General features: G+C 48.9%; 1 protein-coding gene across 1 annotated transcript in view; it reads left to right on the top strand.

Annotated features, from left to right (window-relative positions):
• Window positions 1-1767: 1767 nt before the first annotated feature.
• Window positions 1768-21560, top strand: part of ZFYVE28 (zinc finger FYVE-type containing 28) — a gene marked incomplete at both ends in the record, with an annotated part of 84686 nt that continues 64893 nt past the window's right edge. The window contains one exon of the mRNA XM_080938961.1: window positions 1768-1806. Coding sequence (XP_080795087.1) covers window positions 1768-1806 — 39 coding nt within the window. The remainder of the gene's footprint in view (window positions 1807-21560) is intronic.

Consider the following 21560-nt stretch of genomic DNA (forward strand, 5'->3'; position numbering starts at 1 on the left):
GTGTAGAAACCCCAGGTTGGAATTAAAATTTTCTACAACAGGTTATGAAGCCACTTCTTGCAGCTTTCTCTTTCCTCCTTAACAACAAACCCTGGCTCTCACTTGGATCTATTGTTACCCAACTGGTTGGCGACATTTCTCAGCCTCCTTGGAAGCTGGCTATGGCCATGTGTACAAGTTCTTTCATCTTTTCGAAAGCCTAGAGAATAAACTTGAGGAGAGTTAGCTCGAAGTGTAGGACATTCTTTTTTTCTCTTTTCCAGTAGGTTCATGGGCTTAGGGGGTGATGTACCACATGCATGCAGAGCCCATGAACTCCAGAAGAGGTGTTTGGTCATTTGGAAATGGAATTACAGAAAGTTGTGAGCAGTCGTGGAGGTGCTGGGAACTGAACCTGGAGCCTTTCAAGAGCACCCAGTGCTCTTAACCACTGTGCCATCTCTCCAGCACCATGCCTAGATTTTCTTCTGAGTTCTAGCATGCTGAACCTTCTTTGTCTAACAAGGCAAACACTTCACTGATTGAGCTATCTTCCTAGCCCCAGAAGCAGTTTGTATGATGGGAGAGCATATGGTTGTGAACATGTTGACTCTAAGGTGATCTGTTAATTTGTACAAATAGTGAAGAAAAGGCAAACAGGTCTGAGTCCAAGCATTTAGGCTGGAGGGGAAAGTGTTTGCAAAACCACGTGGCTGCCTGGAACTACACAGAAATGGGTGGAGAGCAGCTTAGAAGTGGGTAGCAAAGCTGAGCGAGTTCAGGCCTGCGGGGCTAAGGGAAGACGCAGAAGCTGCTAGGGCAGTAGAGGCTGCACACCACTGTACAGTCTGGGTCACCTGTTTTTAGCAGTGGGGGGGGGAGAAAGAGAGAGAGAGAGAGAGAGAGAGAGAGAGAGAGAGAGAGAGAGAGAGAGAGAGAGAGAGAGAGAGAGATAGGGAGGGAGGGAGAATGAGGGAGTGAGGGAAGGAGAGAGGGGGGTGAGATGAATCTGAGGAGGTGGAAAGCATCCTGCTTTTATTTTAGGAGGTGGGAAGAGCGCAAAGGTAGCCCTCTAAGGGTCAGAAAATCGGCAAGAGAAATCGAGTTATCGACGTGAGGATGGGCTGTGCCTTGCTCCCTATGGCAGCCCCTCACTTTAACCTGCCCGCCTACCTGCGGGCCTCTTAGCCTCCTTAGGCCTCCACCTGCCCCCGCGTCGTCTCTCCAGGCGGGAGCACTCACAAGCCAGCTCCCGCACCAGCAGATCGCCTAGGCATCGTTTAGGCACCGTCACCTAGCAACGCCGCGCAGGCCCTGCCCGCGGCGGGCGCTGGGACCTGTAGTCCTGAGCCGCCCTCCCTGGGTGCGCGTCCCGGGTGGGGTGCGGCGTGGCGCTGGGCGGGGATTGGCGGCCTCACCGGGCTCGCCCCATCCACCACTTGCAGGGGGCCGGGGGCGTGCGGTGCCTCCGGCGCATGTGCGGTCGTGACCGGCGGAGGCGCCGAGTGCTCGCAAGCCAAGAAGCCCCGCGCACCCTGTGCCCGCGCCTTTCCGCGCGCCCGCCCGCTCGCGGGTTTGGGTCGGCCGCGCGCCGCTCGCTGAGCATCCTTCCGGCCGCGCACCTGCCCCGCGCACCTGCAGCCAGCTGCTCGGCGCGGCGCTCGCGGTCGGCTCGCTCGGGCAGGTCCCGGCCCTGCCTGCCTGTCCTGCTCCGCGCCGCAGCCGGACTCCGGCGCAGCGCTGCAGAGGGCGAGGGCCGCCCGGAGCGTGGCCCAAGCTGGCGCGGCGATGATGAACAGATTCCGAAAGTGGCTGTATAAACCCAAGGTGAGCAGCTCCAGCTGCGGACCATGTCCCGGCGCCGTGCTTTTCCCTCTCCAGTTCCCTTACCCTGCAGGTCCCTCCTCGATTAGGCAGAGCTCATTTCCCTGGCTCTGTATGAATCCCTCTCTCCGGTTCCTGCGATACCCTTTCCCTGCATTCCGAGACTTGGACAGATCATGTACCTGGTGCGCATTGACTGCTCTTTTCCAGTACCAGACCGGGGCTCTTTTTTTAGAGCCCGGGTGTACTGTCATGTTTCTCCTTGTCTGGGTGCTAGATGGCCCCCAGCTCGCACCCAGTGTTCCTAGCATGCGTGCTCAGGTCCCCTACTTCTCTTGGTTCCCTCTTGCCTCACCACACATGCTCCTTCATCTTTTCGCACGATTATTCTGGCCTAGGATAGTAGTGGGTCTCCCTTCTTCCCTTCGCACTTGTGAACCGACCTTCTCACTCCCCTTTCTCCAATCCCTAGGCTTTAGTCAGAGCCTTTCTTCCAGTATCTTTAAGGTCCCTCACGTCGCGGTCCCGTCCTCTATCCCAAACCGGACTAATTGGATCTTGGTCCAGTTCGTATCCCTATCCTGGTCCGGTAGCCGCTTGCACCCTTTGGATCTCCGCCTAGATCTCTGCCCTGTCGTCGGGTGAGGCTCCTGGAGCCTGAAGCTTCTGCGGGTTGGAGATGAGATTCGGTAGCCAGTTTGGGTCCGGGCGGCGCGCCCCGAGCCTCGGCAGCCGCACCAGTCGCACTGCGGGCGCTGCGTCCCGCTGCTTTCCTGGGGCTGTCGGCCGGGAGCCGGACCCGGTGCGCTCTTCTCGGGGCTGGGCAACGCAAAGCTTGGATCCAGTGAAGATCCAAGACGCATCTGCAGCGTTCAAACGCTGCCTGTTGGGGGTCGGCGGAGTCAGGGGACGCCCACGCTGGAGGTCTTCAGAGGGTCACGACCTGGGTGGGGTCACTGCAAAGACTAAGGGCGGGAGCAGCAGCGGCTGCGTGCTGGTGTCTCCGAAGTCAGAGGCCTCCTCATTGGTCCACCCAAGGAACTGACCCTTCTCCCGCCGTGACTAGCCACATTTCTTGGTTAGGATTTCTTCTGTCCCAGACTCTGTGTATGGTCTTTTGGGGTGGGGCAAGCGTTCTGGAGAGACAGCCGGTCTTTTTGGAAGACTGGCATTCGAGGTTTGGGGGACGTTCAGGGGCCTGAAACTCTTTTTTTTTTTTTTTTTGTCTTCCGAGGTCAGGAAGTTTTTCCTTGGGATAGAGAGTATTGGGGTGAAGGCTTACAAAACATGGGGCTGCCCTTGATCAGCCATAGGCTGGTCAGAAGGTATTCTGGATTCTTGCATGCTGGTGCAGTAGTGGTCCTGGTAGTGGGAAAATATACTGGGGGTGGGGGGGGGTTGATACTTTCGACCCTTGCAATGGGTGTGGTTTGAGTATTGCTTGCCCTTAGCCACGCCCTAGGCGTCTGGTCCTCTCTTTGCTGCAATCCCTTCAATGTGCTCAGTCCTGCCTGCTGTTGATTAGTGGGTCTGCTAGTGGCTGCAGCATCTCCTGCTCTGTCTGTCTGTACAAGGGGTGGTTTCCCCCATGAGTTTTTAGCGCAAGAAAAACAGAACGAAACAACAACGCAAGTTCAGTGCTGAAAAAGTCATTGCAGGGGTGGGATCTACCTTTTTCAATAACAGATGTCAAGGGAGCAGGTGGCTAATCCCTGTGTCTCAGAATGCTTGTGGAGCAGTGGGGCCTCCAGGTGCCATTTCCAGTCGTGCCACAGAGGGAAAGGTGTGTTCTGTGACCCTCTTCAGTTGTTGGGAAGGAAGGAGCAGTGCCTGTGTGCTCACTGGTTGTCACCCATACCTAATTCACAGTGACTTTCCCTTGAAGTTGTGCCCCAGAGTTAGGTATCACATTCATAACCCTGTTTATCAGTCAGTTCTTTCTAGGTGCAGACCGTGGCAAGTGGGAAGCCGAGTTAGTAACTCTGGGTGATTCAGCCCAAAGCCGCATTCTTTTTAGAAGGGAAGAGAGTGGTTAGATTTTCCCCCACCGCTGTTCTCATTGTCATTTCTCAGTCAGCTGTCTGATACTGTCCTTGACCTCTGGACTTGAGCCACATCTCTGTCTGAGATCTTTCTCTGGCCATGACTGTCTCCCGAGCTGGTGCCCTGAGGTTAGTCTAATTGTGAGGCATCTCTTGTTGGAGATCTGTCGCTGAATGTCAGTACCTTGATTGTTTGAAGCATTTGGGTTGTGTTATGTCTTCCTAGTAGTTTTTATTTTTCTAACCAAAACTTAGATTTTTTTTGCCTCCAGTTATGAAGAAATTATGTTTCTCCTTCCTACTTATTTGAATGATTTTGTCACAAGTGAGTTGAGAGTTGGTCCTGAGATGATTCTGGGCCTGGAAGAGTTAAATGCTAGCAGTGGGGGATGTCTGGAGGTGATTGCTTTGGACGTGATCCCCTCTCACTTTCTATTTAGATACCCTGTTTAGACAACATTTAAATGTAACTACTGCTTTGGTTTAAAACTGAACACATACAGACCATGTTCATAACTTGTGGTGGAAATATTTTGGAAAATGTTATTCTTACAGTTCAAAGCAGCAATGGGAAATACTTAGGTTATTTTCTCAGTGACAAAAGTTCTGGTTTCCAAAGCATGAAAAACTATTTGAGTTGGAGGAAAAACATACCTGGTGAATTATATAATAGTTAATGTTACAATGACAAGTCAAAGCCTTGTATTTTCATTGATTTTCTTAAAGTCAGCCTTTGAACAGCCTTTCCTTCCCCCCCTTGATGAAGCACTCTCAGACTCCTGATACTCTTGAGTTTGTTGCCTGTGAGTAAAAGGCTCAGAGGCTGAGCTGTCCATATTGTTTAGAGAGTGCAGGCAAAGGCTTCCTTAGAAAGAGCGTGCGCTTCAGAAAGGTGAGGCACTTGGTGACCTTCTCTGCAACAAAGGTCTAAGCTTGTTTTTTGCTTGGCTATGGCTTTCTCTGACTGACCTGGGCGATACTGCTGGTTACCAAGAGGGAGGAAGATAAGGATAAGGACTCTAGGCCGAGACCCTGCCTATGCTGGAGGACACGTTTGTACTTTCTCTCTTTAAGGAGGAATTGATTGGCAGGTGGTACTGCTTGTCAGGGTATGGGAATGGTAGATGTGGTGTCTGCTTTCTGCACTTAGACATGCGCCTTCTTGTTTCAGCTCCAAACCGCTACCAGGGGAGTGGCTATTGACCTGCTCCTTTGCATTGGAGTTTCCTTGGTCCTTCATTGTGATGTGGAGATACTGTTTGCAAACATTTAGGGTTCAGATTACAGATGAGATGGTCCTCACCAAGGAAAGCCAGTGAGACTTGCTGGGTGTGTTTTCTATTAACATTTTTTTTTTTTTTTTTTTTTTAAAAATCTACCTACCCATCTATCTGTCTGTCTGTCTGTCTAGTGTGCAGAGGTCTGTGCTTATCACGGTGCACACATGAAGGTCAAAGGACAACTTTCAGAATTTTGTTCTCTCCTTTCTCCATGTGACATAAACAGATAGAATTCAGGCTTAGTGGCAAGCACCTTTTCACGCTGAGCCATCTTGCCAGCCCTTTTCTTTTAATTAATTAATTAATTGTGTGTGTGTGTGTGTGTGTGTGTGTGTGTTTGGATCAATCGTTGATTTCGAGCATCTTCTTTGGTTGCTTTCTGCTCTGTTTTTTGAGATTGGGTGGGTGTCTCAGTGAACCTGAGCTTGATGTTTTGACTAGACTTTCTGTCCAGGGAGCCCGGGGAACCCCCTCGGACCCCTCCTCCTAGCAGAGTAGTTCCAGGTGTTCAGTGCTGTACCTGGCTTTTATGTGGTGCTGGGAAACCAAATTCAGGACTTCATGGTTGTATAACAAACTCTTTACCTCCCACCATATTCCATAGCCTTAGTTGGCCAGGGTCCAGATCCACAGTCAGGGGCCTTTCAAGTTCTCACTTAAATGCCAGCCTACCCTACCACAGGCCATCCTGTTGGCTGCTTATCATTGACCAGCTTCCTCCCCACATGCCCCACCCCCACCCCATGCTTCTTGACCAATGGCCGACCTGTGTGGTACCTGGAAGCACAGTGGTAGGTGGGGGCAAGTCTGGGGTTGGGGCAGGAGGGTAGTGGTTCCCATCACCTGCCTTCCAGAGCAGGCTAGGGAGCTTAAAGGGCTTTCAGGCCTCCTCCACACAGGGCTCTCAGCAGGAAGCTGGTCTCACTTCCCAGGCTTTCCTGCAGTTTCTGTAGTGGGGAGTGTGGAGCCTCAAGGCTCCTGTTGTGTGAATCTGCAGGGTGAGGGGAGGCAGCACAGCAGGCAGGACCAGCATTGGTTTCTGAGGGACTTTATCGGTGGCCAGGCTCCATTCCCCATCAGAGCAGCCGGCTTACTGGAAATGTGTGATATGATTTCTGTTAAATGGGCGAGTCATAGCTGGAAGTCCTAAGCTCCACTTAATTGATATTTGGAGTTGGCATCCAGGAAGGTCATGTGGGGGAAGGGAGCCAGGGGTGTGCACACTTACCCACACCACATGGGGCAGTGGTTACATTCATTCAGCCTTAAGAGGAGAGATGGTATTTAAGGTGACCCTGGCGCCTGCACTGAGAACCACTAGGAGAGTAACGATGCTTCTCTTAATAGTACAGAGGTGGACACTGAGCCCACTGGTGCGGCATTTTAAGTTGTCCTGAGTCTTTGCTTTGGCCATGGCTTCAGTGACTATATAACATTGGGCCCAGAGACAAGGCGGGGGGGGGGGGTGTTGAGGGGGCTTCCCCACTGGGACCTGAGTGAGGATCCTTTACCTGTCCCTCCCACCTCTGTCACACGGTGGTGATGGGACCTGCCATGCACAGTTGCTCGGAGTAAAGACCCATAATGGTAGTTCAGCCCCAATTGCTGCCAGTGTCCATAGAGCTAATGCATAGGCAGGATGAGAGGGCGTGGCCTCACTGCAGGAGCCCCAGAGGCTATGAGAGCCTTCTGCTGCTTTTGCCAGGTCTACGTGAGGCTGAGAGGGTCTCCCCAGTTACACACTGCCTTGCCCTTATGTTCTTAGTACTGAGAGTAGACTCTGGTGCACAGTAAGGCAGGGAGACCCCTAGCACATGAGACCCACACAGCCCATTCTTTTTCAGTGGGTGAAGATGCTGGCTGCCGACTTTTGTCCTACCCAGGCATCCTGTTATTGGGATGGCTAGAACTGAGCGGCAGCCACCAAGGCAGCAACGGGCCATCTTGTTAAGCTTGACTCCAACTCTCTCAAGCCAGCCTCTGATGGCTTGTTTCCCTTGCTTGGTGGCTGGAGGCTCAGGGTCCAGGAGGACCCCAGGGCCACACCGTGGCAGGTCTGAAGGGGGAAGGAGTCTGGTATAAGTGACTCCTTGGGACTCAGCTTCATTCCATTCCATCAGTCTGGTTGGCCTTACTAGGTAGGTGGGAGAGGCAGACTTCTGTTGATGAAACGCAGCGTTTGGTGGTGTTGTCTTAACGGTTAGACTATCCCAGTGGACTTCATTTTTACAAGTGATGTCTTGGAAAGGACGTGAGCTCCATGCAGGCTCACAGCCCTGCTGAGGCCTGTCAAACCTCAGAGCTGAAACAGAAACCACCCATGTCCTTTGCATGTCAGTAAAGTCCCATTTTCTGCAGGAAGGAAGTGTGGCTGTTGTCAGCTTTTAAATGGATCCCATTTGGCGAGACAATTTGCTTTTGTGCTTTCCACAGTTGGGTTGCAAAGAAACTTAGATATTGATGGGCAATCCAAGTGTTTAAAGGGGAAAGACAAAAATGAATAGATTTTTTTTTCAAGTGATCTGAATAGATTAAGGGTAAGAAGAATAGAACGTTTTCTATTATGTTAATTTATGTGGAGTAGTTGGATAGGATGAATGGCTGGTTTTCCTCTTACTGTATTTGAAGTTCTTCCATTTCTCACTGTTTTCATGCTGGGTGGAGGCGGGGTGGTGGTGGTGGTGGGCGGTGGAGGGAGGAGGTCCTCCCAGCTCCGTGTGGCTAGTGCTGTGTCTTTGTTATGGTTTCTCTAGCTAAACTCCACTCCACATGCCAACCAGACAGGGTGCCACACTGTCTTCTCAGCAACTCGGGAGGCAGTAACCATCAGTGTGTGAGTGTTCGTTCCAATTACTTTTAGGAATATTACGACTTAAAAAATGTGTATGATCATTATTAACTACATAAATGCCAGTTAGGCTCTTATACAAACGACATCCATGTTCTTAGTGGTGTTACGACTAGTAGAGAGCCAAAAGGTAGGGACAGGCCAAATGCCTGTCAACAGGCGAGGGTGGGTTCCTGGGACAGAACTCAGGACATCAGGGTTGGTGGGAAGCACATTCAGTCACATAGCCATCTTACTGGCCCTGTAGCACTTTTGGAGGTTAATGAATAACCAGGGTAAAGGCATTCAGAGTCTTGGTTCCTGAGGCACTAGCTGTTCTGGTTTTCCAGCTGACTGTCCATTCATCTGGAAATGACCGCTGCCATCTCCGATGGGGGTGGATCACCTGTAGCAACTCGGGGGAGGATCCTTAAATCCCCTCTTATCTATTCTCTCTGCTTGGGCAGCTCTGGGCTGTCCCCTGGGGGCTTCTTAAAGATGTAAGTGCACTGATGGTGTGTCTTGGATTGGTTGTTGTGGGTTAATTCCATCAAATCTCTGCAACCATACACATGAGTTGCCCAGCTGAGTGTAGCTTAGCTCTGTTGCACTTTGTCAGGGAAAGGGCAGGAATGGAAGGTGCTGGCTCCATAGGAAATCTGGGGGTTGTTGGGTTATGTGGGCCTGACCCAGAAGGAGGGGACAAGCCTCCCATAGGTGGCCCTTCAGTTGGGACAGTGGAAGGACAGACAGTAATCAGCAGAATGAAGGCAAGTGGCTCAGAGCCTCACTGAGGGGCACCTGAGATGTAGGTGGCTCTGGCTGAATTGCTATCTGTTTGGAGCACTAGGGATGAGGTGGGACCACAGAGGAGTCAGCTCTGTTTTTGGGGTAGCTCCTGATGGACTGGGAGCCTGGGCAGGGGTGGGTGGGGTCTAGATGTGGAAGGGGAGAGTTAGGGATACTGCTTGTAGAATGGGAGGCATGGAGGAGCTGGTTGGTAGGAGTTGGAATTCGGACTGGCATGTTTGAGCGGTCAGGGTTGGACAGCGCCACCACAAATAGTCTGAAATATGAGGAAAAAGCGCAGGACTGGTATAGGCTTAGGTTTTTCAAAATCTATTTTAATATGGGTTCTTAAGTGCTTTGATCTCATTTTAAAAAAAGATTTATTTACTTATTTTATGCATATGAGTACACTGTAGCTCTCTTCAGACACACCAAAAGAGGTCATCAGATCCCATTACAGATAGTAGTGAGCCACCATGTGGTTGCTGGGAATTGAACTCAGAACCTCTGGAAGAGCAATCAGTGCTCTTAACCGCTGAGCCATCTCTCCAGCCCCTGTTCTCATTTCTGTCCCAGCAGTAGGCCACTAGGCAATCACTTCTCAGGAACTAGCAATGGCAGTTCAATCCGGAAGGAGCTGTGAGGCTCTCTCTCAATTGGCCTGAGTCTTTGGAAGCAGCAAGAAGCTACCAGAATGTCATGAGAAGTTCTTTGGCGAGTTACTCTCTATGAAGTCACAGCAACAGAACGTAAGGCAAACCAATACAAAAGCATTGTCAGGGAAGACTTGTGAGGCAGAGCAAGGCCAGCCAGTGCTCAAACCTCATCCCACTGTCTGTGGGGTCATATTTATATTCTTTCTAATGTGTCTGCCTCAGCAAAACATCCTCTCCCCTGTGTCTGCTTCAGCAAAAACATCATATGATGTAATTGAGTTTCCAAAGAAACCAGAAATTTCCGCCTCAGCTTTCTTGTCAGTGGTCCCAATGACTTAAGGACCTCCCACCAAGTCCCACCTCTTAAAGGTCTCATCTCTCAAGTTTTCAGTTGCCATGGATACTTGGAGGGCAGTACCCAGACCTAAACCCTCACATTGCAGAAGCCAGAAATCTAAGGAGCCAGAGGGAAAAACGCTGGGCTGGTAAAAGCTTGTCTCCTCTTGTGTTAACAGCTGGGTTGGGTAGAGTCTGGAGGCCCAGAGGTCTGTGGATGAGATCTTTCTGAGCTAAGAGGAACAGAGTCCTGCTCTCAGCTAAACTGTAGTTTTAAAAGAAGACTGGAATGGAAGACTGTTTTAGATGAAGATAAAAAAGTAACCACCCCCAAATCCCTGCTGAAAAAGCCCTGGAAAATAGTCTCCAAAAGAAATCAAAGTCAGAAGGAAGGGGTGGGAGGCAAGAAGCACTGGTGGGCTGGGGTGCCTGAGTGCGTGTGGGCACAACCAAGTAGCAGTTGCTGTGTGGAATGCCGGGAGCCCGTGCCTCCTAAGAATGAGATGAACGGCCTGATGGGCTTGAGCAGGTGTGGGATGTCTAAGGTGGCCCACTGCAGACCATGTTGTTGTATGAATTAATGCCAGGCAAAGACAGGGATAGCAGGTAACTTCCGGGGAGGAGGAGGAGGTGAGAGCCATCAACTGAAGCAGCAAGGAAGGGACAGGGCAGTGAGGCAGAGCATGGTGAATCAGAAGAAGCAGCAGTGCCTTGAACCAGCCACACGTGCATTGGTTGTTGTAGGTATGAGCAAAGCTAGCCTACCGGCCGTACTCTCTGTTAGTGTTTCAAAATCCTGCCAAGAGCTGTAGGCTGCCGATGATCCCTGCCGTCTCCAGAGTGGTGGAAAGAGAAGAAATGACTTCCTTGTCACTTTCCTAAGCAAAGGAGTGAGTCTTTGTTAGTGTTGGCAAGCTGCGCGCCTAGATGCCTGGTGCACGTGTGTGTGTGTGTGTGTGTGTGTGTGTGTGTGTGTGTGTGTGTGTGTGCCTGTGTGTGTGTGTCTGGCTTTGTGTGGTCACTGGTCTTCTGGGGGAACTGGCTCTGGGAGGGGAGTTGGCCTGCTGAAGCCTTTCGGAAGGAAGGGAAAGAGGCAAGATTGGGTAGAGTAAAAGCTGGGCTTCAGTGCAGGCATAAGGGAAGCCTCAGCTGACCCAGTAGTTTCTAGAAACTGAGATGACTCTTCAGGGTAGCCTACAGCTGGACCAGGCTTCTGTCCTTTAAATTGACAGGTTGCAGATGGGGCTGCCATGCAGGAGCCCTTCCATAGCTGTGGGTGGGAGGGGGTATTGGTCACCACACTAGAAACACTAGTTTGTAGTGTTGTTTACACTAGAAGCTCCTGGGAACAAGGTCTTTGGTGTGGACACGCCCTACAGAAGCATGCTGTTTCACGGTCACCTGTCCTTGTTGCTGCTGGATACTTCTCACTGATACTGACCTCACTGCTTCTTGTGTCAGCTTGAAGATTCTGAAAAGGCCAGGCTGACCTAAAACACAGCAGTAATTTATCAGATCGGCTGTTCAGCATGGCGAATCAGGAACAAGCATTCCTTCCTTCTGTTTGAATCTGTGTTTGGAGAGAGATGGCCACATCTAGCTCTTGGTGGCTACTCTGTTCTCAGACCTGACTCTTGATGTGACTGGAGGACTTTTTGCTCTATTGGGTGCTTGTTATTTTTGTGGTCTTGATAACTTTAGACTCTTGAACAGGCATTGTGAACAGGCATCAGGAATAGCTATACTTTCCAAGGCTGATGAGATTCTGACAGTTGGTCTTATCTATACAGGTCTCTTCCCCAGCTCTGGATCTAAACCCCAGGAGGCTGTATTTGGTGTGTGAAGGCTTCTGGCTGAAGGCTAACCCATGGCTTGAGGTCTGTAGAAGATAGGTGAGGTTAGACAAGCCAACATTAGGTGCAGGGGTCCAGGAACTGTTCTGGACTCCCGAGGTCTCAGTTTCCCCTGTTACAAGGTGACAGCCAGATCCCTTGTGCTTTGAACCAAACACAGAGGCTCCCAGAAGACCCAAGGGCCACCCTCTACCCCAGAAGCTGGCCCCTGGGCCCTGGGAGCAGGTAGCTTTGTGATAAAGCTGTTCTCTGAGTCTCATTGGCCAGGGCTCTGAGCTGGGTAGGCTGGGACCAGGTTTTTTGGGTCAGATGGAGCCCCTCAGAGGACGTTGGTCCCCTGATGTTCAAATTTTTTGATGTGCTGTGGGTACCAGAGAGGTTTTGGGTGGTTTCCCAGTAGTGGGAATGGTAAGGCTGGGCATCCCTAGCTTTAGTGTTTCCAAAAGCCTTCCCCTGGTGGCCCCCAAGCCAGGCCAGGTCAGGGATTCTACAGCCCTTGGGGGATGTCTCTCCTCACTGCCAGGACCTTTTTCACGGATTAAGGTGTATGCTGCTAACACCTGGCAGGTTTCTATAATTTTTTGTTGTTTTTGTTTTTCACATCTAGCTTTTATCCATGCCTCTTCAGCAGTGCCGGCTCTGGCCGGCTGACATCATCTACCCGCTCGCTCCCTTCCCATGTTGCTTGCTTGTCTTCTGTGGCTCTCTTCCATCAGGTCCATGGGTCCCTCCATAAAACAGCGATAAAACAGATACAAAGCAGTTATCTTTCTGATAGCGACTCTAGCTTGAGAACTTCACTTGGGTTTCTCCTCATTGCTGGTACTACTGATTACCCCTCAACGACAGCCCTTCAGAATCTGCCGGGTCAGAAGCCCTACTGTGTTTGTACTGTGTTTGTAATAGTTGAGGGTTCCAGGTCGGAGCTGGAGTGATCCCATCTGAGTGAAGAGGGGGATTTCAAGCCAACTAGGAGTGCTGGATTCTTCCCAGCTCTGCACAGATGGCGCTTCACATTGAGAGGCCACATAATTTCATCCACTTCTTGGAAGGAAGATAGCTTTTCACAGCCGAGCGAAGTTGTAATGTTCATGGGAAAGTTAGCAGTGGTGGTGGCTGGCCATATCCTTAGCACTGGGTGTCTGTACCACCACTATAGGGGCTGCTGGGCGGTCTGAAGAGCAGAGAACAATGTGCACCTCCTGGTGTCTTGGTAGATGTCAGCATAAGGACACTGACTCAGACCCTCTGCTGTGTGGTGACCATTCATATGTCACATGTACCCAGAAACCAAGGCTCCTGTCTTGGGGCTCAGCTGGTTTACAAGCATTCTCCTTTGTTAGCAGATGTGGTGTCTTTAGGGCGTCTCTAGGATGCCAGGTACATAGATCTGTCAAATTGAATGGTGTCTGACTCAGCTCACACCCACCTCAGACGAACTCAGTGGCTTGAAGGATCCTGGGACCATAACTGAGTCACCCCTGCCTTTCCCACTAGCTTTGTGAAGTCCTTTGGGCCAGCTCCTAGAGGGTCTGGCAGGCTTCTGGGGTCTGAGCAAAGCAGTGCAGCCACATCTGGTATAACAGTGGTCCTCAGCTCCCAGTCTCTAGAGACTGTGACTACATTACACTGTATGGAAGTTGAACTAATGGACCTGTGACTGTTAATCAGGTATCCCTTGGTTAATGGGCTTTCCCCAGTTAATTGGGAAGGTCCTGCAGTTATAGGTGTCTGATGGGGAAGAGTGAGAGTAAGATGGGGGTCAGAGGGAGGTGGGACAATGGAGGGCCAGAGAGGCACTGCTGCCTACTGTGAATGGAAGTGGGGGCTGCCATGTGCAGTGCCCAGAGCTGGGGCATGAGAAAGACCAGCGCTGCCTCGGTGCTCTCTTGTCTTCTGTACAGGAGTAGTATCCTGTATAATATTGTTCAGCTATTCTAAGGCACAAAGTTTGCTGCAGTTGATTGACAGCAGCGGCTGGAGCTAGCTCTGCCTCCAGGGATACCTTAGGGATCACGAGTTCATGAAGCCCTGCTCAGGACAGTAAAGGACCCAGAAGCCCCAGGTGTCTCTCAGGGCATGGATGATGGACCATGGAGTGTCCACCCTGGGGCTGGGCTGTGGTATGAGTCACAGTGGATCAGGGTGTGAACAAGTCTCAGCAGCATCATGGTAAGTGCAAACCACCAGCCTCAAAATACCGCATACGCATGACACCCTTTTTATAGAGTTAAAAACAACCGAAAATACATTTTAGGATGACATATGCAACAGCCAAGCTGTCTGGAGGGGCCAGAAGAGCTGGGCTCAGGTGAAGTCTGCACTGTGAGGTGCTACACAAGGGCGGGTGGGCATGACTGAGCAAGGGCCAACATTTGCACGTTTGCCGATGGACTCAGCCCCCTGGTCTGAAATAACCCTCACAACCTTTAACTTTTTTTTTTTTCCAGAGTTGAAAAAGTGTGTGTCTTCAGCCTGTGCAGCCTCCCTTCCAGAGAGTTCCCAGGCCAGGGGTTAAAAAAATAATTGTTGTTCACAGCATTGTTCGAGAAACAGCAAGCTTTTTGGAGAGTAAAATTATCTGCAATTAGCCAGAGGCACAAGTGTTTGCCTGGGGGTCAGCTGTGCAGAAGTGACCTGATCCAAGTCTCTCACTAAGCTGCACATTCAGTGCCAACTGGGAAACCCTGGGTGCTCAGTGCTGAGAACCTGTGTGGGCCAGCAGAAGCCTTGCACCAAGTTCCTGTGGAAACTTCCACAAGCCCTGTCAAGAGCCCCCCAGGCCCCTCATGATGATGATCTGTAGGGACCTTGGAGAGCTCTGAGTTGAGTTGCTCTGATGACTGCTGGGTGCCCAGCTTTGAGCATCTGTGTGGGCCTCTAGGTGCCCTGAACTGAGTTTCAGGGGAGTCCTCTGGGTGTCAAGGAGTTGCAGGGACTCCCAGTCTCCACAGATGAGAAAGGATTGACTGACTCTAATCAATGAGACGTCTTTGGTGGTGAGGAAGATGCAGCCTGTGGTTGTTTTTAGGGGGAGCTCTGTAAACTTGCTTCCTCCCAAGACAGAAGCAAAAAAGCCTTTTTTGTTGACTATAGAAAGGCATAAAAATTCTTTTCTTGGAACGCCGGGATCGATCTAGTGGGCTCATTTATCCACATGTTGTGAGTTCTTCCAGCCGTGGTGTGTGATACATGACTCTCATTAAGCTGACGGGTCAAAGCTCTGGTTTGATGTCAGTTTAAGTACTGGATAAGGGGAATGCCGGGTAGGCGTTTTGACAAAATAACTAAGGAAACCTGATGTCGTTCCCCTCCATAACAATTACGCGAAGAGTTCAGGGAGAGGAAGAACACTATAAATGATGCACTGTGAGCTCTGGGTTTTAGCTGTATTAGAATAACTTCAGGCGATGTGTAATGCTGCACACTTGTAATTCCATTTTCCTGGGAGGGTGAGACAGGTGGATTCTCCAGTTTGAGGCCAGCTTGGACTAGGTAGCAGGATCCTGTCTCAGAAATGTTTTCCTTTTAGATGCAGAGCCTACAGACACTGAAAGATGGTCTCATTAAGAGCTGTCCTAAACTCGGGTCTGGAGGGAGGGCTAAGAGCATTGGCTGCTCTTCCAGAGGGCTGGATTCCTAGCACCCACGTGCCTGATTAGAATCCTCTGTAACCACACCAGTTCCATAGACCCTAGTGCCCTCTTCTGGCCTTGTCAGGCACTGCATGTGTGATGCACAGAGACACATGCAGGCAAAGCACTCATACACATACAATACAATTTTAAAAGGCCCATGTTTATTTTCTTCCACTGTAAACCTGTCCTGACCAGCTTTGTAAACGCTGAATTTAAATGGTCTCTTTTCTAAATGATTACACCCACTTTACACGTGGGTTAAAAGAAACTGGTGTAACTCTCTTGTTGGTTTCCTACCTTTTGGTTCATATCTATTTGTTTCTGCTATAACATGGAGTTTACTTAGTTACTGGATTTTTGATGGGGCTGGGAAGTGATTACCTGTTGATGCTTATTTATGGGGAAGGTGGGAGGCACTCAATGCACCCATTCTGAGCTCTCCGAGTTGGGCTGTACAGGAGGCAGCTCCTCCAGGATGCACCCTCCAAAGGAGAACCATGTTTCCTGTCTAGGACCACAACACAACCTTCTTCCTCCTCTTCCTCTTCTTCTTTTAGACAAAATTCAGAGTTGGAAAGTTAGGTCAGTAGCTAAAAGCACTTGCTGTTCTTGCAGGACCGAGGTTAGATTCCCATTATGCACACAGGCAGCTCATAGCTCCAGAGGATCTGATGCACTCTCCTGAGCTGTGTAGGCACCCATGCACATGTGGCACACAATTACACAGATACACATAGCACATAAGTAAAAATAAGAAAATAAATCTTTTAAAAAGTAAAATCCAGGTAACAAAGTTTACTTCTTTTTCACCTTTCTCCTCCCTTTTTTTTTCTTTTCTTCTTCTGTGCTAGGAATTAGAGGCAGGGTGCTATGCACTTTGGCAAGTGTCCTACCACCGAGCTACAAATTAATAATTTTAAAGTGAGCAACTTGAGCATTTAGTAAGCCGCCCCCTTTATCTAGCTCTCCACATTGCATTTTCCCAAAAGGAAGCTTTGTAGTGGTTAAGCAGCCTCTCTAACCTTGAACCTCCCTGAGTCCCCCATTAACATGTTTTCTAGGGAGCTGCAGTGAGGAACCGTTAGAAAGATGGTATTAGTGTGTGATGACTTGTCACAAGACCAGAGGTGAACAGCCCAGGACACCAGGGAAGCAGGACTTGTCCTACTATCTCACCCAGAAGTCCCAGGAGCCACTGTGTAACTTTGACCAGAACTTGGTCTTTCTGTTCCTCCTTTCTGTTCCTCCATTTCCCAGTTCATCGCTGATGTCGGTTTCAGCACCTCTGACCATGAATAAGTGCCTGGGGAATGAAGCCAAGTGTACAGCTCTGTTGTTGATTCCAGAAATGTGATCATTGTGATGGGAAATAGAACCCAACACTGAAGAGAAACATGCTGTTTGTCAGTAAGTTAAAGACTTAATATACTCGAGAGTCCTAGATACAGCGGGAGGATTGTTGCTTGCAGTAAGATACGGATGAACCTTGGGGAAACATCACATTACCCTGAGGAGGGAAAAGTGATGACAGCTTGCACATCTTGAGCTTGTCCAGAGATCCAAGCTCATGGGGCATGTGCTAAAACTGGCTCCTGAAATTCCACACCCTGGTTCTCTTGTCCCTGAAGTATGCAATGACTTTTAGGTCCAACTTCATTGTGTAGAGGCTTGGTACTCTCCTCTTAGCCATCTGGTGAGTCTGGTTCAGTATCCACCAGGAACTGGTACCCTCTCCAGCAGGGGGCAGAGACCAGGAAGCATGTTAGGTTGTTGCTGAGGGAGGGACACATCAGAGACATGTTGGAGGATCAGTAGCTGAGAGACATGCTACTGACAACCACTGAGCAAGGAAACCTCACACGTGCAACCACCTGGTATCAGATTCTGCCAGCTACCTGGGTGGGTGAGCCTGGACATGGTTTCCCTTCATAGATTCTTACAGAGCAGAGAATATGAGCATGTGGTACCTGGCATCTGACCCACCGAGCTGTGCCCTAATAAAATGGGTTATTTCAAGCAGCAAGGTGTGTGGCAATTTGTTATTTGGCACAAAACATATTCAGGATGACAGATGGACTGAATTCTCTTGGGGTAGGAAGCCCTTCCTGTAAGTGAACTGCCCAGGAACCCATTCTCCTGGGCAGAAAGAGAGAGGAGCAGTTGTCATAGAAGTATGTAAGAAAAACAAAGCAGAAGCTAAGCATTAATACTAATACTAAATCCTCAACGACTAAAATTTAGCATTTGTTGCTTTTCTCCTTCCGGTGGCCGCTTGACATAGCTGAGTGGGTGGAGGAGGGATTTGTGTTGGTCAGCACATAGTTTCCAAGGATCCAGTCCCATAGTCCCTTGGTCCTGTGTGGTTGGGTATAGTTTCATGGTGGCAGAAGATGTGGCAGAGTTTGTGGTGTCATTCCATATCCAAACCACATCAGAGTCTTTTCCCTCCCTCCCTTCCTCCCTCCTTCCCTCCCTCCTTCCCTCCTTCCCTCCCTCCCTCCCTCCTTCTTTCCCACTCCCTTTTCCCTTTCTCTGGGCCAGTTCTGTAGCCCAGCCAGTATGGGCCCTGGAAGGCCACATCCACAAAGGCTAAAGCAAGTAGGCTGGCCTTGAACTCACTAAGTAGCTAAGGGTGATCTTGAACTTCTGCTCTACCTTCACCTCCTAGTGTTGGGATTATAGGCACACACCACCTGTCCTGGCTTATGCAATGCTTGGGTTTGAACTCAGGGCCTTGTGCAAACCTTCTACCAACTGAATTACATACACAGCACTCCATAGGAGGCTCCTCAACACCTGGCTTGCCTGTAAAACTGTGGAGTCCTTGGGAGCATTGGATTCAAGCCAACAAATGGTGGAATGAATGTACAGGGTTTTTACTGCTTTATGAAGCCATTAAAATGGACAACTCCATAGAGACACAGAGCACAGAGGTTGCAAAGGGCTGGTGGGAAGCAGGTTGATGAGGAGTCACTTTAACTAAATTGTTTCATTTTAGGATAGAGGCAGGTTGGGGATTGTGTTAGACAACTGTGTGAACTGTTTAATGAACTACATGCTTAAAGACAGTTTAAATGGCAGGCCTTGCTATTTGCATTTACTGCTAAGAGAAAGGAGAAGGTTGAATTTAGTGATAGTTGACCTTAGGCAAAACCATTAACTATTTCTGGCTTTGCAACTCCAGATGAATGTATGGCCACAGAGGCCCAAAGCAGAATGGAAGTGCCCAAGAACAATGCTGTGGCTTTGCCTTCTTTAGGGACTGGATACGAGTCTTTTCTTTTAAAGAGACAATGACAGAGAACACACTTTTACCCCCGTCCTGCCTGGGAGCATCCCCTAGAGCATGGAAAGGCATGATGAATCTGAACTTGGGCGGAGGGAGCTTCCAGGCTTAAACCTCAGAGCATCCATCTGGAAAGAACTGCAGCCAAGCTGCCAGTGGGCACGGCATGGTACTTGATGGTGGAGAAAGTAGGCAAAGGAGGGCAGAGAATGGCTGGGACAGTGGAGAGTGGAGTTGTGGGTGGGGTGTACGAGGTGGACATGGCCTGTAGTGGTATTTCAGGACATGGCTATGTGGGGTCATGGGGTGGCACTGAGCACCTGTTGGTGGCTTCAAGTTTGCTCCCTGTTCTGAGACAGCCTTCTCGTATGAAATGCCTTCAAACGGGAAAGAACCAGACCAAGGACTGTTCACATGAGATCCTTCATTCAGGGATTCCTAAGCTAATGCAGTGTGGGGCCTGTTTTCTTTCAGAAAGAAAATTTTCCTTATTTAGGACTTTATGCTTACCTTTACCTTCCAAACATATTTTAGGAGAGGCTGTAGCTCAGCCGCAGAGCCCTTGCCTAGGATGTATGAGGTCCTGGGTTCGATTCCAGGCACCACACACAAGGATCAAGCACACCTTACACTGTGAGTTGAAGCAGCTGCCGCTTGCTTTCTTCATTGTTCGGGTTCTGATGCTGACCAGCCTCACTGCCTGGTGCTGTGTAGCTTTCTCAGTCTGACCCCTGGGAACTGATCTTTGAAACCTCCAATGTGCCCAGCATGTAGGGCATCTAGTGACATCTACCACTGTCATCAGTCATTTTAAGGACATTCCATTCCAAATGCAGCTGTCACATGAGCAGGAAGAGGGCTGACTGAGTACAGACATGGGCTTGCTCTTCAGAGGTACCCCTTACACTGTTGTGAAGGTAAAGGAAGAAACATCCTTCTGCAGAGAGATTTAAAGCCCGTCTGAGAGTCTGTGCTGTCTCATTGCTGTCTGTGACCTTTTCCTTTGCTGCTGGGATTTTATTCCACGAGATAATTGTGCTTGGAGTCAGCATTATTAGGAGTGGCCTTGTAGAACTAACTGGGGAATTGACTTTGTGAAAGGTTTTCATTTACCTCACTTGATGGGATCTATGTTTAATATCCTTGTAATTGCTGAGTTTTATGTGTCTTGATACCTTAAAAATTTATTCCTGGCTTTGAAGGGAATTTATTACAGCACCCCCTTGGATAAACCAAGACAGGCTTTCTCCATGGCTCAGGGGAAACATGAACTGTGTCTGTCTTGCTGGGTGGGATGTACATTGAAGGCAGCCCATTACAGTGTTGTGTTTGGGTACCTCACAAATGCTTAATCTGTGAGGAAAACAAACAAGATCACATTAGGACCGTGCTCTGTAAGGAAAATATATTCTAGATGGTTAAACATCTCACTTTTTCTGCTGGAGAGATGGCTCAGCAGTTAAGAGCACTAACTGCTCTTCCAGAGGTCCTTAGTTCAAATCCCAGCAACCACATGTGGCTCACAACCATCTATAATGAGATCTGATGCCCTCTTCTGGTGTGTCTGAAGACAGCTACAGTGTTCTCACATACATTAATTAAATAATATATTTAAAAAAATCTCACTGTACCAAAAGAAACCAAACTTATGGCAGAAAGTTGGATAGACAAGTATATCTCTCTTGGAGCAGAGGAGCTCTGTAGACACGTGGGGTTGGAAGTGGGAGAAGAAATCTGAGAGTGCATTAAATGTCATTGTCGTGACAGCTCAGACTGAGAGAAAACCACCACCTCGTTCAAAGACAGGGTCAGAGACTGTACCATAACAATTACAGAATTACCACGGGCCACTTAGAAACGCAGCAGAGAAACATAGACAAAGGTCAAAGCCTCCACAAGTCAGGCCTAGTGGCACACAGTGCAAAGCAAAAGGTAACCCAGGGCACAGTTAGGGAAGCTCCATCATCCTCAGCTTGTGACAGTTTCTGAGACCAAGATGGTTTCTGAGAGGTGTCAGAATCCAAGGCCACTCTATGAAGAATTGAGTTGGAATATTGATGGGGGTTGCATTGGATCTGTAGATTGCTTTTGGAAAGATGGGCATTTTTATTATATTAATTCTGCTAATCCATGAGCATGGGAGATCTTTTCATCTTCTGAGGTCTTCCATTTCTTTCTTCAGAGACTTGAAGTTCTTGTTATACAGATCTTTCACTTGCTTGGTTAGAGTCATACCTAGGTATTTTATATTATTTGTAACTATTGTAAAGGCTGTCATTTCCCTAATTTCTTAGCCTGTTTAATGCTTTGAGTAGAGGAAGGCTACTGATTTGTTTGAGTTAATCTTATATCCAGCCACTTTGCTGAAGTAAAAGTTCTCTGGTGAAATTTTTGGGGTCATTTAAGTATACTATCATATCATCTGCAAATAGTGATATTTTGACTTCTTTCTTTCCAATTTGTACCCCTTTGACCTCCTTTTGTTGTCTAATTGCTTTGGCTAGGACTTCCAGTACTGTATTGAATAGGTAGGGGGAGAGTGGGCGGCCTTGTCTAGTCCCTGATTTTAGTGGGATTGTTTCAAGTTTCTCTCCACTTAGAAACTTGTTGGCTACTGGTTTGCTCTATATTTCTTTTACTGTGATTAGGTATGGGCCTTGAATTCCTGATTTTTTAAAGACTTTTACCATGAAAAGGCGTTAAATTTTGTCAAATGCTTTCTCAGCATCTAATGCGATAATCATGTGGGTTTTCCTTTGAGCTTGTTTATATAGTGGATTATGTAGATGGATTTCTGTATATTGAACCATTCCTGCATCCCTGGGATGAAGCCTATTTGATCATGATAGATGAGTGTTATAATGTGTTTTTTGATTCGGCTTGCTAGAATTTTATTGAATATTTTTGTATTGATATTCATAAGGGAAATTGGTCTGAAGTTCTCTTTCTTTGTTGGGTCTTTGTGTGGTTTAGGTATAAGCATAATTGTGGCTTCAGAGAACAATTGTAGAACAATGGAATAGAATTGAAGACCCAGAAATGAATCCACA

This window comes from Micromys minutus (assembly GCF_963924665.1).
Source record: "Micromys minutus genome assembly, chromosome: 1".
NCBI classification, from domain to species: Eukaryota; Metazoa; Chordata; class Mammalia; order Rodentia; family Muridae; genus Micromys; species Micromys minutus.